Source organism: Hemicordylus capensis, chromosome 5 (genome assembly GCF_027244095.1).
Source record: "Hemicordylus capensis ecotype Gifberg chromosome 5, rHemCap1.1.pri, whole genome shotgun sequence".
In the NCBI taxonomy this organism is placed as follows: domain Eukaryota; kingdom Metazoa; phylum Chordata; class Lepidosauria; order Squamata; family Cordylidae; genus Hemicordylus; species Hemicordylus capensis.
The window spans coordinates 98,046,261-98,067,426 of NC_069661.1; the positions used below are offsets into that span (position 1 = coordinate 98,046,261).

Here is a 21,166-nt window from a genome sequence, read left to right on the forward strand (position 1 = left end):
CTTGCAGGAGGGAGCCGATTTCCCTGATCTTGCTGGCCGGAGCCCATGCAGAGAACAGGTGGGGATGGAGCAACAGCTGGTGATGAGGAAGCTGTTGACAGCAATAAGTCAGCAGTTGCCAGGCAACGGTGAGACATCTAGTTTAAATGCTGTGGTGTGTATGTGTGTGTTGGATTTTGTGTGTGCCTACTTACATGCACAGCTTACAGGGAATACAGCATGGAATGTTTGAGTGCCAAGCAAACACATGACACACCTTTTAGGAAATCAGGTTTATTATAACTGCAAGTTCACAAGTCTTAACTCACAAAGTTGCTCTATACCATTGGGTTACCTAGTGCGGTACTGTCTGTTCTGACTCACAGTGGCTCTTCAAGGCCTTATGCGGGGATCTTTTGAAGCCCTGTTATCCTGAACCTTGTGTATGTAAAGCATGTGCCACACAAGTGTTATCTAAACACGGGCATATTTCCAAAGACTAAAAATATGAACATTTTAATCTTAAAATGTTTTCAAAGAACCAAAACCATCATGTTTTTCTTCATTATTTTTGTATTCAACTACTAGTTTTTACATAGTTGGAAGTTTTTTTCCTTGTAAATTTTTATGTTCCCTTTAAATTACTTTCAAATTAAGGTAGTAGGCCTTAGTGTCTTTGCTGCCCTTCTGTTTTCAGCAGCACTACCTTTCAAGCAGACCTAATATTAACTGGTTCCTTCTGTGAATTCTAGTGGCTCTAGTTACTCACCATTAAAATAATGAGGGGTGCTTTAAAAATTATGATATAGTCATTAGCATCCAATTGCTTCCAAGTTAAATACTGTAAGGGGAACAGTCCATTCTTACTTTGCCAAGTGAAAAAGAGAGAGACCTAAGTATTTTTTTTAATTGTAATCAATTTGCATTCCAAACAGAACATTCAGATATTTGACATTGATAAAGCTGAAATATTTGATTGAAGAAATGTGTCCAGGTGGTACAAAGGATTTCACTCTTCCCAAGTATCTCCATATTTATTAACTTTAACTAGAGAGAGAGAGAGAGAGAGAAAGAAAAGCATAGTAGTACACAAACACTTTAGGTTTGGTCCTATAAACTACTGCACTAACTAATGTTTTAGAATAGGGCAAAATTGCCAGGATGACTGACATGGCACTGGGCTCAAGCCCAATGCGATTGCTACAACAATGTAAGTTTCCACTGCGATACTCCATCACTAGACTGAGTGTACCAACTTCATGGAAAGTTGTGCATAGCACCAACCTATCTGGACAATTCATATAGCTGTGGATTCTCATCTCTGTGGCATCTTAAGGTCATTCTGGCCACTAGGACAAACCAGTGATATTTGTGCTGTGGGACACTAGCCCATGTTTCTCCATTTGTCTCTTATGGAATTATCAAAGAATATTTAAAGGAATCTGCATGGTTGAGCTAAATGGATATGGAAGAATACTGTCAAAGCAAGCTGGGCAGGGGATGATGACACACACTGTTCTAGCAATCCTACCCCACACTCAATTCACTAGTGAACTTCCTCAATAGCAGAACATTCCATTACCAATAACACTGTATCAGCTGTAGCATTTTTGTATTTACACATTGTTTCACAGAATTCCTTTCTTATGTGTAAATACAATGCCTGGAAATTCATTTACTGCACCAAAAGACAGAATGAACTCTTATTCAAACTCATTCTCACTGACAGCATTTTCTACTAACTGAAAGGTAATTTTGCTTTGTGGTCTTTGTTTACCTTGTACAAGTTTGTTTCCTAATCAGAAAAAACAGTCTCAGTGTTGGTGCCAAGTTCAGTTTCCTTCCAGCAGAATGGTAAACAGAAGAAAACAATGGCACATCCTTTGGAATTATGCTCACTGCAAGGCAAGGAAAAGCCCCGAGAAGACTTTCTAAGAGCTTGCTGTTCCAAACAAACTTATTGTCCTCAACTCCTTAAAGATTTATAGAATTGAAGGGGACCTCTGTGTTCATTTAGTTCAACTCCTGCAATGGAGAGGTTTCCTAGGCCTAATTCTCAGTTTTCTTCAAAAAATGAGAACTTGCAGTTTTCCTTGGCATCTTACTGCTGCCCAACCTTTTACTAAGCCCTAACGTGATTTCTTGTTGGTTGAAACTATTTTGTTGTCCCTCCTGTCTCTTGACTCCGCTTCAGTTATAAGCTTCTCCCTCACCAGTTTTTTTAATAAGCTAACATATTCAATTTTTATAAGTTAACATATTCTTTACTCATATGTTCCAACTCATTTAATATTTTACTTTCTACATTCTCCACATTAGTTCAAGCCACCTTCAAATATTTTAACCTATACTGGATAAAAAGTGCTAGTGAGACCTAAAAGAGGTTGACTGTCAAATCTTGCAAACCATGCTTCTCTCAGTGCAGCCTGAAGTGGGATTTACATCCCTGTTCCATTCCCATCTCAATATCATCATAAAGCTTCCTTAGATTTAGGATCAGCTCACAAAGATACAAACAGTCTACTGGTATATACAGTATATCTGGTATACTTTCTAGTATGGTGCTTTATTGCATTTTGACTCAAAGCAGTCTTATCCTTATCTAGCCTCATCCTAGAACTTCAATGTATCAAAGTCATTGTTAATCTTAATTCTGTCTTCTATAGTATTTGTTATTCCTCCTGGCTTTATATATGTTACAAATCTGGTCAGATTTCCCCCCCATCAATATGTATACTGATGATTTGGGGGTGATCATTTATGTATGAATATCACTTATTGATTCAGCCAAATCTGCAAATTGCCTTTATTTGAAAAGCATCACATTTTAGGTTAGAACTGACAGGTTTTTCTCCTTGAAGGCTATTTCACAAACAATTAATATGGCATGTTCATCAATAAATGAACATGTCTGAACCTATCCTTGAATGAACAGCAGCCTGCAGAGCATCTGTTTGTAGAATGTCACTTACTGCCATCACATACTGGCCAATGATTTGACTGACCACTACTGATCTGCATGCATCTTCATTTTGCTTTTCTCCTATTTATTAATGAAAATATGTATATTATGTACTGAAAGAATATACAGTATTAGTGTGGTCTCCTTATCCAGCCAGAAAGGAATGATTTAAATCCTCTGTGGGCCCTAGTCATCCCAATCCCTTTAAATCAGGCTAGATTATTTGCAGTAATTCTTTGCTATAGAGAGTTTAAATAAAAATAATGCTTTACAACATACTTTTAAAAGGCCACCCTAACAAAAGGGAATGGACCAAAGGCGGGGAAAGAGTAAAATGAATGCTCTGTTTATTCCGTAGAATATCGAGAGTGTTTAGTGGAAAGGCAAGATTAAACATGGATTCCCCCATTCCTTGATGCAACTGCTGCAGATATTACCAAATTCTTCAGTTATTTAACAATTTACCTTCCTTCTTTAACGGTCTTTCCTGTGAAGACTTTGATGGAATTTCTGACTTCTGCGTTACTCCTGCCTCATACATCTCTCTATTTCTGCTCCTTAATTCTTCATACGTGATTCCTTTTCTTTTTGGACTTTCTTCAAGAAATGGGATAGGTTCTTAAAGGAAAAAGGGGAAAGTCATATTGTAAAAGCATGGGTAAAATTAAACTTATTTAATCTTATTCTTGAGTAATCCTCTTGACTTCCATTAATGAGGCTTCAAACTTCTGTGAAATACTAGATTCATAGTCACATATCTCAAGACTGTTGTCAGAATTCAGATGCCAAACCAGCTTCCATCTGATCCTAGAGCATCAACTTGAGACACAAACCAGATGAGGTGCCTTACACAATTTTACTATTTATAGTGTGTGGGGTTTGAACAGGTATGCACATATTAACATAGTAATACAAGTTGTTAAATGTTATTAAGTTCTGACTCATTTTTTCTGTTTAGGTAGCTGAAATGATGCTCACGCCTTGTGGCTTAAGATTTGTTTACATTGTGTGGTTTATCAGAATCACAACTCCATGAGCAAGGATTTTTGCATACATGGAAGCAGCCACTGTGAGTTTCATTAATTTGCTTATCCCACCTCACACTGCTCAAATGAATAGGCAGTTCATACAAGCAATTGTCTGTGCCAATCAGCAGACAGGCATAACTTCTGAGTATTATTTGTTGGTATAATATGTAATTCCACTCTAATGCTGCCTCTTCAAAATGAAAACTTTCACACTGGTGAATACTAAATCATAAGCATTCAGTTTTTGACCAGAGAGACATCACTAATTGCACTATAAAGTTCAAGATAAACTCTACCTCCTGGGATACTGTCTGTTATTCCACTGGGACTAGATTCATTCATGGAAGAACTAAATGGGATTGGTTCATACTTAGAGTGTGAACCAGCCACTCCATGATGATCACCAGAGTATGTGGAAGATAGTGGGCCTTCTGGAACAGTTTCAAAAGGCTTCTGGGAAGGCACATTTGAAAATACAGGCTTCTGAGAATATCTGAAAAGAGAGATTACAGCTAGTTATTAAAAATTCGTTTTTAAAAACCCTGAAAAGTAGGTTTAGTGTGACACAATTTTGCTTCTCACTCCATCCAGAACAATAATAAATTGAAGCTTATGATAGTGAGGACAAACTATTTAAGGTTAAATTAATTATAGCAGAGATGGGGCAGTGAGGAAGGAAAGGCAAATGTCTGTATGCAGCGGTGGGGAGGACTAAGGGATAGATAGGAGAGGAGTAGGGGGAGCAGAGAGATCTATTTCATGGTTATATTAGGTGGAAATTTTCATTTAACATAGAGGTTCAGGAACATATACTTGCCCTCTTTTGCTAGACATTTTTCTTTGTGAAAATACTTAAAACCTCAGCCACAGCAGTATAATCATGGACTCACACACTGACTAATGTGACATACATACACAATAACATTTTGTGCGTGTAAGGGTGGGGGAAAATTTTCACTAATTCTGCCTTCCCTCTGCAGACCCCCCTAAAATATGTCCCTGAGATTCAGGTGATCTTTAGGGACATATTTTCAGGAAGCATCAAAGGCAATAAAGAAAGCAGCAAGGATTGACAGAATTAACACCTCCACCTTTGGCATGAAACATTATTTTGTATGGCTGATATGTGAACTATAGTTTATCATGTAATAAACTTCTATCTCTTTTTACAAGGATGCCATGTATAATTTCAAAACAATTTCAGGCAAATTTTATTACCTATGCTCACAGGTTAAAAGGCTCCATTCTATCTTTTTAACATCTACATGAATCTGCTGGGTGAGTTCATCAGGGGATTGGGTGCTGGTTGTTATCAATATGCTGATGACACCCAAATCTATTTCTCTTTGTTATCAAAATCAGGATGTGGCATTAGCCCCTTAAATGCCTGCCTACATGCAGTAATGGACTAGATGAAGGGGGTAATAAAGAACAGGTTTGTAGCTGGGGAGTGCTCTTGGAGCCGGGTTTCACCTTGGTGCCTCAGGTTGAGGCTGTGGCCAGGAGTGCTTTTTACCAGCTGCAATTGATTTGACAACTCCGCCTGTTTCTTGAGGACGACCTGAAAACAGTGGTACTCCAGTTGATAATCTCTAGGTTGGACTACTGCAATGTGCTCTATATAGGGCTGGCTTTTTACATAGTCGGGAAATTTTCGTTAGTTCAAAATGTGGCAACCAGATTAGTCTCTTGGATATCCTGGAGAGAACACATTATGCTTGTTCTTAAACAGTTGCACTGGCTGCCGATATGTTTCTGCGTAAAGTACAAAGTGCTGGTTATTACTTTTGAAGCCCTGAATGGCTTAGGTTGGGTTATGTGAGAGAGTGCCTTTCCCTACAAGATCCCCACTGCTCATTAAGATCATCAAGAGGGGTCTGTCTTCAGCTGCCACCAGTTTATCTGGTGGCAACCTGGGATTGGGCCTTCTCAGTTGTTGCCCCTAGGTTGTGGAATGCAGTCCTCGTGGATATAAGAGGATTGTCTTCCTTGGAGGCCTTCAGGAGAGCCTTCAAGACCCCTCTTTTGGCCTAGCTTTGAACGATATCTAGTTTTAATTTTAATATGGTTTAAATGGTTTTTTATTTTGATTGTTATGTGTTTTAGATTTTAATGTAAGCCACCCTGAGCCATTTTAGCAAGGGCGATACATAAATGGAATAAAATAAAAGGTAAACATTTATATCCACATCTCAGTTAGAATCACAGACAAATCTCTCTCTCTCTCTCTCTCTCTGCAAATTAGTGTCACCATGCACAAAAACAGATAATGGGCATCATCCAGACTTGTTAATCATGACTAAGAACCACCAAAATCAATGAGACAAGTTAGTTATGATTAACTTAAGTCCCATTAATTTTGGTAGGACTTTGTAACCTTGATGCTGTCCATGAGGTTCAACAGGACCCTGTGAAAACAGCATAGCAACCAATATTTTGGAGATGGTGAGGAAGTGAGAAATCATACTGTACTTTTAAAAACTGTATTTGAGTAATGAGTCGCAGTAGCTTCAGTGAAACATTTTTTCATTGAAGCAACAGTTCATGTGATCCACAAAAGTGTAAATTCTGATAATACAATGTTTCAGATTTTTCTCAACTTACTTCCCCCACCCCCAAGAACTGTTCCTTAGGGTTTCAAAGAACAGCTTGAAAACTTGTAGACAGACACAAAAAGACTGAAGCTAGTGGGCAGGGGCACAAGAGATCAATACAACTTCCTTTCTTCTCCTTAGCATCATTACTGTTCTGTCCTCTCTCTACCCGCGCCTGTCATCCACAGAAACATTCAAATTTCTGTGAAAAATTATATCTTAGCAAAAATTGTTATTGCTATGATATCTTCTCATATATTCAATATATTTTTATACTGCCTTTTAAAAGGAAACTTTTTCACAGAAGCACAGAATATCCTCTTCAAACTCAGCTGAGAAATCCCTTTTGACTATAACTTCCATATTCCAAGGCTGCTCAAAGAGAGCAAAGGCATCTCAAATGGCAGTTAAAATCTGTAGGACTTCTTTGCATGCTTGAGCACTTGCAGGGAATGCTGCAAGGCTTTGGGGTGTGTGGCTTTTAAAAGGCACAATTAAGCAGAGAAGTACCAATTAGCATAGTGTATAGTATTTATTTTGTTGGTTCCATTGAATTTTGTTTTGTCATCAGCCCTGAGCCAGTTAGAAAGCCAAGCAAGATCTGTATCATCTACTGAGATCACAGAACTATTTAAAATAACCCAAAATGCATGATTTACTTCTACAGGCCAAAGAATACAGATATTCTTGGACAGCATTTGGACTACCTTGACAGAGACTTTTGATGACTTTGATACAGAATACACAGCCCTCACTAAGCATAATCCAAAGTGAACTGCAAACCGGGGTTGTTCCTCATTTCTCCTTCAGGAAGGAAAGGGACTTACCAAAATTAAGCCATACCTCTTCAGGAGAATGATCTAATAGTATAAATGGTCCAAACCGGGAATTCAACATTTCTTCTCTCAAAGCCTCAAGTGTCCCTTCCACCTCTTCTTAGCCTGGAGGTCATTTTTCTCCAAACACATTCTATTTCTCAAGCTCATGTGATCCTTCCCGCTTGCATTAACACATGTTCATAGGGCTCTTTCCAGCTATGTTTTGCCTTATTATAACCTGTTTTGCCTAATATGAAAGTGTAGTGATTTTCAAACTGTGTTCTTAGAAATACTGGGCTTCTGTGGAAGCTAAGATAATATAAAATATCAGCAGTAACTATAATATAATACTAGATTATAGTATTAATACATTTTTGTATACATTAATAATGTATACAAAAATATAAATGGATTTCTTAATATTAAAAGTTAATACTTAATAGAAAAAGCTAAAAGATAACAAGGACTCTGTTAAATGCTTGTAGTCTATAAGAAGTTCTCAGACATGCTGACAATCATATAATCTTGTAGTTGATTCCTGATGAGTTCAAGTCCTTGTAATTACAGTCAGATGTGTTTTGACCTTTGGTCATCCTCATTGACTTTTCTTCTTCTTCATGCAATATTCTTACAAGGACAATGCACCTCCAACCTTCTTGTAGTACAAAGAAGTTTTCACCATTTTTTCAGGATCATCTTTCTTCTATAGGATATTAAGCGCTTATTGTAGAATTTAAAAAGTTATAGAGCTTTTGTAAGGAGCTTGAATCCTACAGACTTTTTGTAAGAAACTTGAATTCACTTCTGATGGATACATTTATTATGTGGACTAGTGGCTCTACAACTTTTTCAATTTTACAAGATTATATGACTCAGTCAGCATATGTCTGAGGACTTCTTATATACACTCCAATCTTTTAACAGAGTCCTTGTTACCTATTAACTATTTCTATTATTAACTTTTAATATTAAGAAATCCATTTATGTATTTTTGTATACATTATTAATCTAGTATTACATTATAGTTACTGTTGACCAATATTATCAGTTACTTTCTGGATCAGGTTTATTCCCTGTTTTTCCTTTAAGGTGCTGACTTCTGTGGAAGCTAATCAGAGCTTGCTCAATGAGGAAAAAAATCAGTGGTAATAGAAAAGCTTCTCTGAAAGATACTTTCCCACAACAGCTGATCTTCCGTGCATTGTTACAGCTGCAAGAGTGCATTGACACATTCTAAGATGTATACTCCATTTGCCAAGAGCAACAATGAAGTCTAACAGCTATATTGTGTGATATCCCATGTGAGTGCACATTAGATAGCCCAGAATCTCCTGTAAAACATACGGGTTCTGTGGCAGACACAAAGGTGACCTTAAATAGCAAATCAAATTTGAAACTTCTCCAAGTGCAGGAAGGCTAAAAGCTACTAATCTAGAATGGTCCATACTTTTTCAGCCCAACCCATGCTTATTTTATCCTTTGATGGGGTGGCAGGGATACAACACATTATAGACAAGGCAGAACGTTTGCTCAGCTTTTGAAATGCTCTCTCTCTCTCTCTCTCTCTCTCTCTCTCTCTCTCTCTCTCTCTCTCTCACACACACACACACACACACACACACACACACACACACACACACAGGCTTCATGTGCACAGAAGACAGATTTTCAGTTCTATTTCCTTCTATACCTTTTCCCCTTTCCTCCCTGCCACTAGTCTTATAATAAATTCCATATAGGATAAGAGACCACATTTTTCACTCGCTCTTTGCAAATATACTTAATTTTTGCATTTTCTTCAGAACAAAATTTCTTCAGAGGGCAAATTGCAATGCTGACACTTTCCAGATCAAAGTCAAGTTTCACTGGCTAGAAACTGTCACAGCCAAGTCTTCCAAGTCAAGAAATGACAGCTCTCAGATATTGGGCTGGTGTGCACACACTGTGTTCTAGATTCCTCCAAAAATGGTAGATAGGAGCAGAATGTGTAGGCTTGTGTATTTCCTTGCCCTAGTCTCTCCCCAGATAATATTCCCTAGTTCATATCAATCTTAACCATAGGCCAGTTCAGATGCTACATCCAAGTACCACTTCCCACCATGCGATGCAGGCTGTGAGTGCACATGTCCTGCTACCCTATCCTACAGCTTTATAAGCACATGGGAACCACTTCTCAAATGCAAGTTAAATACCCCATTAATGTAGTAATGCTTATGATACTGCAATTATGTGACTGCAAGACAGTACATCAGGAGGAAGGGCAGGATGTGCACACTCACATCCCACATCACATATTGGCAAGACCAGTTTGGATTTATTGTCTAAACTAGCCCCATTGTTAATGTGAATCAGGGTTTGATTTAAACCCTTGTTAAAAACTCAACCATGGTTAGCATTAAGTTAGTTTTAGGTCAGAGCCAATGTAAGCCTTAATTATAATTAAAATTAATGTGCAAAAAGAAGAGGCTAGAGAAGGAAAAGTGTAATCCTATAACCTGTTCGTCCTCCAAGTATGATTTAAAAAGACTGGAAGTGTCCCACGTGCATCAGCCAATTCTGAAGCAGAGCTGGGAAAAAGAGGGACTGTCTATCAGTTATTCAACTTAGAAGCAGAATTAGGATCTCACCAACGGCTACATTGACTCTGCCTCAAGTTTACCTTTGGCTAGTATGTATATTTGGGGTTTTTTAAAACCTTAATTTCCTGACAAAAAGAATATAGCAAATCTCTGAAAGATTTAAAATATATAGACTTAACAATGCCGAACTGGATTCTCACACAATGCTATCATCATTTTCATAGAACAAGTGATAAAACCGTGAAGTCTCTATTCTGTGTGAATTTGTGTAACAAGAACGAACAGGAAACAGTTAAGAAATTAATGAGTTTTCCACATTTGTGTTGGTAATTGCTTCTGTCTTTTCAAGTACTACCAATTTGTCTTCAAAGTACAAAGATGACAAGTAAAACTGCCTAGATATTATTTACTAAGATGTTTCCCTTGGATAAAAGGCAAAGGGCATGTCAAAGACTTTGAAGTCTCACTGATTTCTATAAGAAATTAAGTACTAGCTATCAGCAGGATTTTAAAGTGTTTGGCTTTGACTGGATTGTGCTCAAGTACTTTCAACTTTCTTTCTGTCTCGGTCAAGTCTCCCTTTTAGAAAGCAGCTAATAAATACCCAGCAATATAATTAGCTTGTTTCCCCTCAATAAGCATTTCATGGAGACACAATATATACAAGCACAACCTTTTCATGGAAACACAAAGATATACAAGCATTAACCATCAAGGCTATTTTGCTATAGTCTACAAAATCTGCATCTTTTATACTAAAAATGCTCTTATTTTCAGGCTGGTGCCACAACTCATATGCAGAGCACAGTAATTTTCTAGAGGAACACAATGACCTGCTATAGGATTTTTTTAAAAAACCCTGTAGATTTTGGGATAAAACACTATCAAATTTTAATATATAAATGAACTTCCTGGAGAGCTTTAAACTAAAATAAATAAATGCTCTTTCTTACTCAGGTCTACTACGTTGCCTTAGAGCTTCTCCCAGTGGTGAATTATCCAGCCTCTTAAACTTCTCCTGGCATGTCTTCATATAGGAAATCTTTCCACCAAGGTAGCCAAATATGCCAGCAACTTATTTGCAAAGAAAGACAAAACTGTGAATTAAGCCTTTTGATGCAATGCCACTTTTAAAATAGTGTATTTATATTATAAAGTGAGATACATAAAACATATATGAAGCCGAACAAACCTTCACCTTAGAGCTAAGGGGGGAAAGTGTTGTGTCTCTAGAGAAGGAAGTTTCAACATTTTGTTTTGCTTTGCAAGTACAGTACCACTGTTTGGGGTGCCAGTAGAGATGGCTGCTGTGCACAGGAGCAGGTAGCCTTGCAGTGAGGAAGACATCTCATTTGTGGTTTGCTTCTCCAGTTTGCTGCTGCCTCCTGATCCCTCCTTTGCTCTGCACCTTCCTTGCTTGGCCTGTGCTTCTTCTGAAGGGCCAGGCCACTTCACAGCCAGACCTTGCTGCCGGTGCACTATTGGTCTAACCACTTCCACTTCTGGCAAGGTCAGGCCAGGTGCAGCGGTGCCATGCGGTCAACACAGCAGGAGGTGCATGTACCACCTGCCATACTGTGAAGGAACACCAGTTGAAAGACACTGTTCTATCTAGAGCATTCCTGTGTAAAACGGTAGAGGCTCTATGGCAACAAAACAGATTTATAAAATGGCTGAGGCAAACAGGTCATCACCAGGTGCATCAGACAGCAACTGGGAAAAGTAAAGAGTTGCCTGTTTTAAGAGCACAATCTGAAGTACTCATAAGCAAAAACTGCATTTTTTAAAACTACCAGACAACAGTGTGATGATTGCTTCTCAAAGAGTTTAGTATTACAAGACTAGGCTTCCAATGAAGGGGCAATGCCTACTCCAACTCAACCCTAATCCCCATTTGCCTGGAACTGTATCTTATGGAGTGGTGAACGAAACAACAGGACAGGTATTCCTTTACTTGTAAGTACTTAGTGTGCATTTCGGTGCTGGAAAAGGACCCTGAGAATGCCTTGTTTTCGTAAGCTGCCACCTGTACCCACATGCTACTGCGTCTTACCATCCTGTGTCTTTATTTATTACTTTTTGTATGTCTGTCCTGAAGCCTATTAAGAAAAGGAAGCAACACCTGTATAACAAACCATCCTTTTGTTTATTTTGAGCTAGGAAAAGTTTTAAGAAATTCTGGTTAAGATAATGTGCAAAAAACTTCTATCTATCCCATGCAACTGTATTTTCTGAAAGATATACAGCTGTTATATATTCTTCATAGAGATCTTTTTGCTTAAGATACTGCTTCATTGAAGACAAATCTTTCTTTGACAGGATATAAATCACAGTTTCAGAATGTTTGAGATTCCCTTCATCATGTCTGTCATGCAGCTGTTAAAAGCATAGATTCTCACAAAATACAGTGGCAATTCTAAATCTCAGTTGTAATCTACTAAGGACAAATGAAACATAACAGAATTAAAACTCACATGCAACTTTTGGAAGAGATCCAAACCTTGAATTAGTTGTAAGAAATCCTGAAATTAAAATGAAAAAAAGCCTTTTAAGTTCTAATGGCTAGTTTTCAGTCATATATAGTCACTAGATGTGTGACAAAACATGTCACAATAAAGACCGAATGTAATACATCTGTCTCTTTATAATCTGTTTCCAATATTATGTTTTTGTATTAGAGCAGCAGGCGGGGATCACCACTATGCAGCTGCAAGATAATCCCCATCAACCCCTGTAGCTCCAAGGTGGACAGGAAGGTGGGAGCTCTCTCACAGCACAAAAGAAGATGGAACCCTGGCTCTGTGGCTGTGATGGTTCTTTCCACAACCTAAACAGCACATTCTAAACTAAGGTATGTCTTCCTCAAATGCCCAAATCTTTCTTCAGAACCTGTTGCATATTTTCAAACACAAAATGATAAATGATTTAACATTTATCAAAATTTTACTTACTTTTGCAAATTAACCACCACCTACTTAGCCCACAAGCAGGCTATGGAACAGGGCCTCAGATGCTGTTCTGAGGGCTCAGTCAGGTTTGTATAGAAGAGGTTCACTATCTAATCTAATCTAATCTTTATTGTTATGGTCATTCGACCAGCAAAACACAAAGTACAAAAGCTTTACATAAAAGTGAGTTCACTATCTATGATTTACTATGTGTGCGCCACTCTATCCCCAAACACCATACATTTCTTTTCCACAAAAATTCCACAATTTCTTTTCCACAACAGGTTTTTAAATAAGATTATGGAAAAGCTTGTAAATATCAGAAGCCAAGATTTAAGCAAAGGTGTTTGATGCTTACCTTTCTTAATTAACATCTGAGTGACCAGCATGCCAGCTGCAGAAAAAGGCAGGGCTACAAGGTGAAGAAAGACAAATTATTTATTTGTATGGAGACTCGAGTTCAAAAAAATGGTTTTGAAGTAAAAAGGTTGTTTGAACTAAAAAGGAACAACCTTCCATGGAGCCTGTTTTTTGTTTTGTTTTGAAGAGAAAGGAGCATTGGTCACTTACTGTGAAAGCTTCTTCTTGCTGCTGCAATGGAGGACATCTCACCAATGGGTTATCCTTCCCATGTGCTCCAGAGACAGGACTGTGCTAATTAGCTTGAAGTTTTAAGAGCCTGGGAAGGATGGCCCAACCCAGTTTCTAGTGTCCAAGCCCAGTGAAATCAGAATGACTGGTCTGAAAAAAACATGAGAAGTAAATAATTATGTGAACTTTAAACCTGTGTCAATCAGTAGGCCAGGAGTGAAAGGGTGGGTCGAGATGTCCTCCATTGCAGCAGCAAGAAGAAGCCTTCACGGTAAGTGACCAATGCTCCTTTGTCTGCTGCTGTATGGAGGACATCTCACCAATGAGATATGCCAAAGCTTATGAGCCCTGGGAAGGAGTCCCGGCCTAATGGGAAAAAAAGTAATAATCTGCTGTAAGAGAATAATCCTTTATTGAAGGGTGTGGAAAGAAAACCGAAGAGCCTGACTCATGAGGTAGAAGGGATGTTGGGTGGGCCACCCGAGCACTGCCATGCAACCCTCTGGAGAGGGAGAGTAATGCACCCATGATGGCAACTGAACTATTCTACATGTAGGGAGCCCAGGAAGAACATATGTTCCATGCTTATGTGGGCTAGAATGTGGAAGCCAATACTGATGATGATCCACTGGACTACTGCAAATGACTATGGGACCCAACCTTAGGTAGCAGGCATGAAGGCCATGAACCCTGAGGCAGGTTTTGGAAGGAATAGACGCAGTGTAGAAGACAAAGCCCTTCGGGTACTTATGACTGTCCAATTAATGTTGTGGAGTCCCGTAGTGATGGACCGTGTCTTTGCAAGAAGGGTACAAATTCCTGTCCTGTGTCCCTTGGATGTGGGTCAAGACTTGAAAGAGAAGGATGTGTCTGGTAAAGACTGACTGGGACACAAGAATTACACTGAGATGCTGGACCCCAGCGGGAATAACCCTGAGGAGACTAGTATAGACGTAGATCAAGAGGAGCAGTCTAATATAAGAAATTCAAGTGTATAGTGGATTCGAGTGTAGAGTGGCGGATGCCTAGGCAGATGTCCAGAATGCCTATAGAGGTGGATGACTATGCCAAATGCATAATGGCTATGCATCTGGCTGGCTGAAAAAGGGAGCCTAGCCCTTCAGGTAAGAGGCTGTTGAAATGCGGCAAGTAGAATAGGTTGTCTTGCAGTGCCTAAATAGAATATTGGGGAGAAAAGGCACAGCCCAGTTCTATAAGACACTGGCTACCCAGGACCTGGGCTAGGTGCTCCCGGGGCAGAATGAATGAACCAATTTTCAAGCTGAATGCCTCCTAATACTCCGGGAGCAGGCACCTCTGTAGGGATATTGAAAACGTATAACGGTGTGAGTGCTGTGGAAAGGAGAGACGTATAGGCAGGTCAGTTTAGGCTGTAGGTAGCTAGCCTTGACCACTATGTTTGTGAGGGCAGTAAGGACTCTGTTGGAACCAGTCAGATAATTGACTGATACAGGTGATATTTTGCCTACTGATAGGCAAAGAGGCTCCCAAAGGAAGACAGAAAGAAAGAAGGGGAAAAACATGTGCCCCTCCAGGTGGAAGATGGGGCTGTATGGAAAACCTGGATGCTTCAGAGGCGCACCTGTCTGAGGAAGGTGACAACCTTGGGGCTGGAGTGAGGGGGAGAAAGAAAGAGGAAAAAACATGAATCTGATTAGAGACCTTGGTTTCTAGGACGTCAAGAGAAAGTTTAAGGTCTGACGAATATCCTAGGTTCCTCTATAAGGCCAACGGTGAGGGTTCCACTCTGTTAGGGGGCCTGCTAACCTCTGGTTGTCTGCCCGGTAAATCTGATGCCCAGGTTTGGAACTGTAACAAGTGCCCAGCTGACTATCTGAGTGGGGAGGTCAGCAGGTAGCGCCCATCAGGAACAAACGGCTCTCTGCTTGCCTTAGGCTAGGCTGCAAGAAGTACAATTCCCTCGGCTTAGTTGGGTGTGTGAATCCAACTATGTAGTCATGGGTGACCTTCTATCCTTAGCTGTCTGGAGGAGGAGGAGGGTGTTCCGCCCTGGAAGAACAGCTAGGTGAGAATGTTAAGATAATTGGAGGGAGTCCAGAGGTTATAAGCCTGTGGCAAATATCCTATGATGGGAATAGCGGTAGTTGTGAAACTAGTGATACTGATTGAGGTGCTGAGACTGTGCCATTGTCTTATGGCTAAGATGGTTTTTGTATGAAAGCAGACTGTTGTATAGGCTAGATCAAGACAGAATGAGTCCACTGAACGGTTGGTACTTGCCATGTCACTACTTGCAATGGGGAACCAACTAGAGATTAAAACAGTGGGTTATATCCTTACTGCCCGGATGGAGTCCTGATAGTTTTATTGGGTGCTGGAGATGAGCTCCCACTAGGAACCATGGCTGTTACATGACCCAGGAAAGGGTATTCAAGATAGGAAAGGGGAGGCCAATGTGGCCCTGGTTTCTAAATAGGCCATGCATCAGAGATGGCTGCACATCCCTCTCTATATAGAAGGCAGACCTCAAGGGTCTGGGGCTCATGTTGCCAAGTGGCTGGATGTGATTGGCTCATGACCTTGCTTGAATTTGAAGTTAGCTATGTGATGTGCTAGGGTATTGGGGACACCCAAGATGCAGGGGTAGTCTGAAAAGGAGGGCTCATTCCTGCTAGAGAGGACTCCCATTATGAGGGGAAATAGGAACGGCTGGGGAGAAAAAGCGGGGGGAGGGGGCCTTCAGATATTCTGTGAGGGCCCATGTGGACTATGCAGTACTGGGTATGTCGCTAGAGAGTAGGATAGCCCTCTTCGTTTGCTACCTCATATGGGATTGTAAAGACAGAGCGTGGAGATCTGAGGAAAAGTGTATTTTTTGTTGGAGGTAGTACAATGGATCATTTTTCCACCAAAATTTGCATTTGGAAATGAGGTAGATTATTCGCAGGGGTGTGCTATCATACCTGTGACAGGAGATGATGACATGCCTGTGGTATTTCTATGTCGGGAGTGGCAATTACACTTGCATGCAAGCGCTTGGCCCAGGTGGGAAAACCTGGGTGGGACTGTGGACTTGTAGTCTTGCCGTGGTTGGAGGAGACTGTCCGCTGCTGTGTCATTGTCAATTTAGCAGTGTTCGCATTGTGTATTGTTATTAACTATGGGACATAAGGATGAGTGAGCAGGGCCAGAAGGGCTGTCGATGAGAATTTCCTCCCCCACTAACCGGAAGTAGATGGAGTTGTCCTTAGGGACTTAGTTCATAGGTGGCACCCCTGAACCGCCTCAGAATACTACCCCAAGAATCCAGAGCCAGGAGGGTGTAAGGAATCAGCCTCCTGAGGAGGGTATGACTCTAGGCTCCATGCAGCCATCCTATAAGAGGCTAGGGCTTGGGATGGGAGAGTCGGAAGAGGCAAGGTTATCAGTGCCTGTGGTTTATAGGCCTTATTAATGTTCAAATTAGATGCATAAGAGCAGCAAAGAGAGTATGAATGTGTTCCCCAATAATGGGACATTCAAGGTAGAGGTACAGCAAAGGAGCCTATGTCTCATGAGGAGAGAGCATGTGACTTCCAGCTAGTCACCTGCCTTCAGTATGATATGTAAACAAGCACATCCCTGAAGTCAGTACCCTCACTGGTAGAAGGCATACCTAGTGATAAGGGAGACACCCCAGTAGTGTAAATGAAAAGGACATTTAACCTTACCGAAGCCTCAGATGGTAAAGACAAGACCTGTTCCCTTCCAGACTTTGGTATCTATTTGAGGCCGGGTCTTTTCTGGGAACTTCAATTCATGTTCTACCAGTCTGGAGACATAGAATATTAGTGTCCTTGGAAGGTCATTTGAACAAAAAATTAATTATGTCCTTTAGGGTTAAGGGTTGTTGATCTGCAGGCACAAGGGGCTGTGTCTCTAGCCCCTGTGATATGGAAGACCACTATGTGAAGAGGAGCTGGACTAGATGGGTCATAGGCCTGATCCAGCATGGCTGTTCCTATGCTGTTACAGAAGCAATAATCACATACCTTTATGTGCACCGCCCAGAGCCTTTGGATGGGGCGGTATGGGAAAGCAATAAATAAATAATCAATAATACTGTGGTCTCTCATTCAAATGCAATCAGGGCTGACCCTGCTTCACAGATGAAAGTACAACTGGCTCACTCCAGTGTAACCAGTTCTTCTGGTCATAGGGGCCTGTAATGTAATAAATCTGTTAGAATGTCCCATACAAGGTGTGGTATATACACATTTTATAGTAGCAGCAGTGGTATGGACATGGTTATAAGACTGACTCAGCCTCTAAGGGAGAAAACTTCAGCAGAAATGAGGGATGCCATATAGCTGGCCCGAGGAGCATTCTTCCTTCCTCCAGTCGCTCTTCACTCCCTGGAAGTTCCTATGGAAGGAAAGGGGTAGTTACCAAACATGACCCCTAAGGGGCCATACATGATTGCGCCCTCACAAAATCGGCTCTTCTGTGATGCTGCACAGAGAGCCCCTGCAGCCCCGCCCTCCCAGGTTAGGACACGCCAACTGAGCTTGGTACAAACAGCTCTTGTGGCAAGGGTAAAAAACTCCAACAGGGTGAGGAGTTGGACTCAGGGGAGGGGGCTGCCGCTTAGGCAGGCTTGTGGCCATAGGGAAGGTGCCTGCTGGCTCTGATCTCACCAGTTTGGGCGGGTTCTCAGGCCAGGAAAGTGCTTGCTCAAAGAGGTGAGGGGTAGCTGAGGCTGTGGTGTCCGGCGTAACAGCTCCTGCGCTCCACAGCTGCAAGCAGGATTGGTTGCAGCAATCCTGGGCAACCAATCAAGAGATTTGCCTCGCTGCTGTAAACAGAGCTCCATTGGAGTCAGGAGCTGCCGCTGCTCCGATCCTCTCCCTGCAAATACTTGAGGTGCTGGAGGCAGCATTTCTTCTCAGAGGACCTCCTGCCCTTTGTTTGGCCTGCGGCTGGCTGCCTCGTGAGAGCAACGATCAAGCACCAGAAAGGGGCAACCTATGGTGTTGCTGCAGCCCAATATCCATGGAGGAAGCTCCAATATCTTGGAGTGGGGGATGGAGCGAGGGAAAGAAACTCTGACGAAGACCTAATGGTGCTCGGTGGTCCTCGGTGTTTCTTGGCCTGTCTCTGGGCCATTTTTTACAGGAAGCCTGTGGCATTCCTGCCCTTTTGTTCCTGGGAGGATCCCTGCTGCTTCTACAATAGCTTGAAGAGAAGCCTTAAGAGCAAGGATGAAGGAAAGTGGGGACAGAAGGGGGGGTTCAGAGGAATGGTAAAGAAAGGGCTTTTTTAAAGGCATAACAGACCAAGAGAAAATGAGCAATAAGGAAGGGCTGGAAAACAGAAGTCAGATTCAGAGAAAGAGAAAAGGAGGCCTTAGATAAACAAGGGAAGAGAAGGCTGTCTCTGGAGCTGGTCACAGGACTAAAGAAACTGGGTTGGGCCATCCTTCCCAGGCTCTTAAAACTTCAAGCTAATTAGCATAATCCTGCCTCTGGAGCACATGGGAAGGATAACCCATTGGTGAGATGTCCTCCATACAGCAGCAGAGAAAGAGGACTTCTAAACAAATGCCTTCAGCAGGTATGTTGCCATTATACCACTTAGGACACCCTGAGGCATACTTGAGCAGCCCACACATTTTCTTTTGCAAGAAACCCAGTTTTCAATTTAAAAGTTTCAAGTCCTCATGAGCACACAGATAAATATACACAGAGTCATTCCTTTTGAAATATTAGCTCATGTAGATCTCGCTTTTATTGTGAAATCTTATATTTACATATTTTATATTTAGCTTTTACAATGAAAATATTTTTTAATGAAAGCAAACTGGATACAAAGCTATGCATTTTTATTATCCTGGGCAAGGGATGGTTTGTATCAGCAGCCAATTCAATATACTGTGCCAGCCCATAAATGTATGCCCCAGCACAACTGCAGTGGCATCACAATTGCCAGATAAACCACTGAGATAATGAGCAAAGCATGTGCAGCAATATATTTTAGGGACACCAGTCTCTCTAGGGGAATCAATGGGATGAAATGGATAAAGTTGGACCTGTACTAATGGGAAGCCTTAGTTCAAAATCTCTGCCTGTCCATAGAGCTTATTGACTGACCTCAGGTAACTTATCTCTCTACACCTTTTGGTTGCTGGGATGATAAAATGGGGCGAGTTGCTTGGAGAAAGAGTGGGATACAAATGACACTTATAAGCAGGCAGTGTGCATTGCAAGAAGTACAGCTCATGATACCAGGATGAAATCTCAGATCACAAGCTGCATCTCAGCAACCTGTTAAAGCACAAGAAATTCTGGAGCACATCTGCTTAAGGCTGCCATTTGAGAAGGCAAAGCATTGATCAGAGTTGTGGGGTTGAAAAATTTCCTACAAGGATATTTCCCCTGTACTTTTTCTATGCTATTTTTTCCATGTTTTAAAAATAGATTGTTTCATACAATTCAGTAGTAGCAATTAATGATATTAATCATTCGTATCATGATTTTACTAATGCAATATTAGCAAGGTTAGCAGCTTCAAATTTTTAATAAATGTTTTTCAAGTGATTATCTCTAGGAAGTATGAGAGAGTACATATATATTTTTATCAATTTATGGAGAGTTCCAAAAAAAATAATTTTCTCCACATAAAGCTTTGAATTTGTTTCAGAACAACATTTAAACTACGTTAAGTATTTTTTATTGATTCTCTTTCCCCCATCAAATGTATCAGTTCAACCACACGTGTGGACAAATGTGTTGGTACTCCTCCACGAAGAAAGAAGAACCCACAATTGTCTCTGAAATAACTTGAAACTGACAAATGTAATTGGCACCCATCATTGTTTATTCTGCATATAACAAAAATCAGACTTTGCTTTAGAATTTTGATGCAACAGAATATTTCAAATGATAACACAAATGAAAATGGCATGGACAAAAATGATGGGACCCTTAACCTAATATTTTGTTGCACAACCTTTAGAGGCAATCACTGCAAACAATGGATTCCTGTAGCTCTCAGTGAGACTTCTGTACCTGTCAACAGCTAGTTCGGCCCACTCTTCCTGAGCAAACTGCTCCAGCTGTGTCAGGTTTGAAGGGTACCTTCTCCAGACTGCATGTTTCAGTTCTTTCCATAGATGTTCAATAGGATTCAAATCGGGGCTCATAGAAGGACACTTCAGAATAGTCCAGTGTTTTGTTGTTAGCCATTCTTGTGTGCTTCTAGCCGTGTGTTTTGGATCATTATCCTGTTGGAAGATCCATGACCTGCAACTGAGACAGAGCTTTCTGACACTGGGCAGTACAGTTCACTCCAGAATGTCTTGATAGTCTTGATATTTCATCGTTCCCTGCACAGACTCAAGGCACTCTGTGCCAGATGCAGCAAAGCAGCCCCAAAACATAACCGAGCCTTCTCCATGTTTCACAGTAGGTATGGTGTTCTTTGCTTTGAAAGCTTCATTTTTTCATCTGTGGACATAGAGCTGATGTGACTTGTCAAAAAGCTCCAGTTTTGTCTCATCAGCCAGAGGACATTCTCTTAGAAGCATTGTGGCTTGACAATATGCATTTTAGCAAATTCCAGTCTGGCTTTTTTATGTTTTTCTTTCAACAGTTTTTATGTTTTTCTTTCAACAGAGTCCTCCTGGGTCTTCATCCATTGAGCCCACT

At 40.7% G+C, this 21,166-nt stretch overlaps 1 protein-coding gene across 5 annotated transcripts in view; it reads right to left on the bottom strand.

The window, feature by feature from the left end:
* Positions 1 to 257: 257 nt before the first annotated feature.
* OCIAD1 (OCIA domain containing 1) overlaps positions 258 to 21,166 on the bottom strand; it is a 28,810-nt gene continuing 7,901 nt past the window's right edge. For all 5 annotated transcript variants that reach the window (XM_053253384.1, XM_053253382.1, XM_053253383.1 and 2 more), the window contains 6 exons: positions 13,267 to 13,320; positions 12,435 to 12,482; positions 10,914 to 11,034; positions 4,266 to 4,462; positions 3,407 to 3,559; positions 258 to 1,026 (listed from right to left, as the gene is read on the bottom strand). In XM_053253384.1, the coding sequence (XP_053109359.1) occupies positions 989 to 1,026; positions 3,407 to 3,559; positions 4,266 to 4,462; positions 10,914 to 11,034; positions 12,435 to 12,482; positions 13,267 to 13,320 (611 nt within the window). In that variant the 3' untranslated portion in view covers positions 258 to 988. The remainder of the gene's footprint in view (positions 1,027 to 3,406; positions 3,560 to 4,265; positions 4,463 to 10,913; positions 11,035 to 12,434; positions 12,483 to 13,266; positions 13,321 to 21,166) is intronic.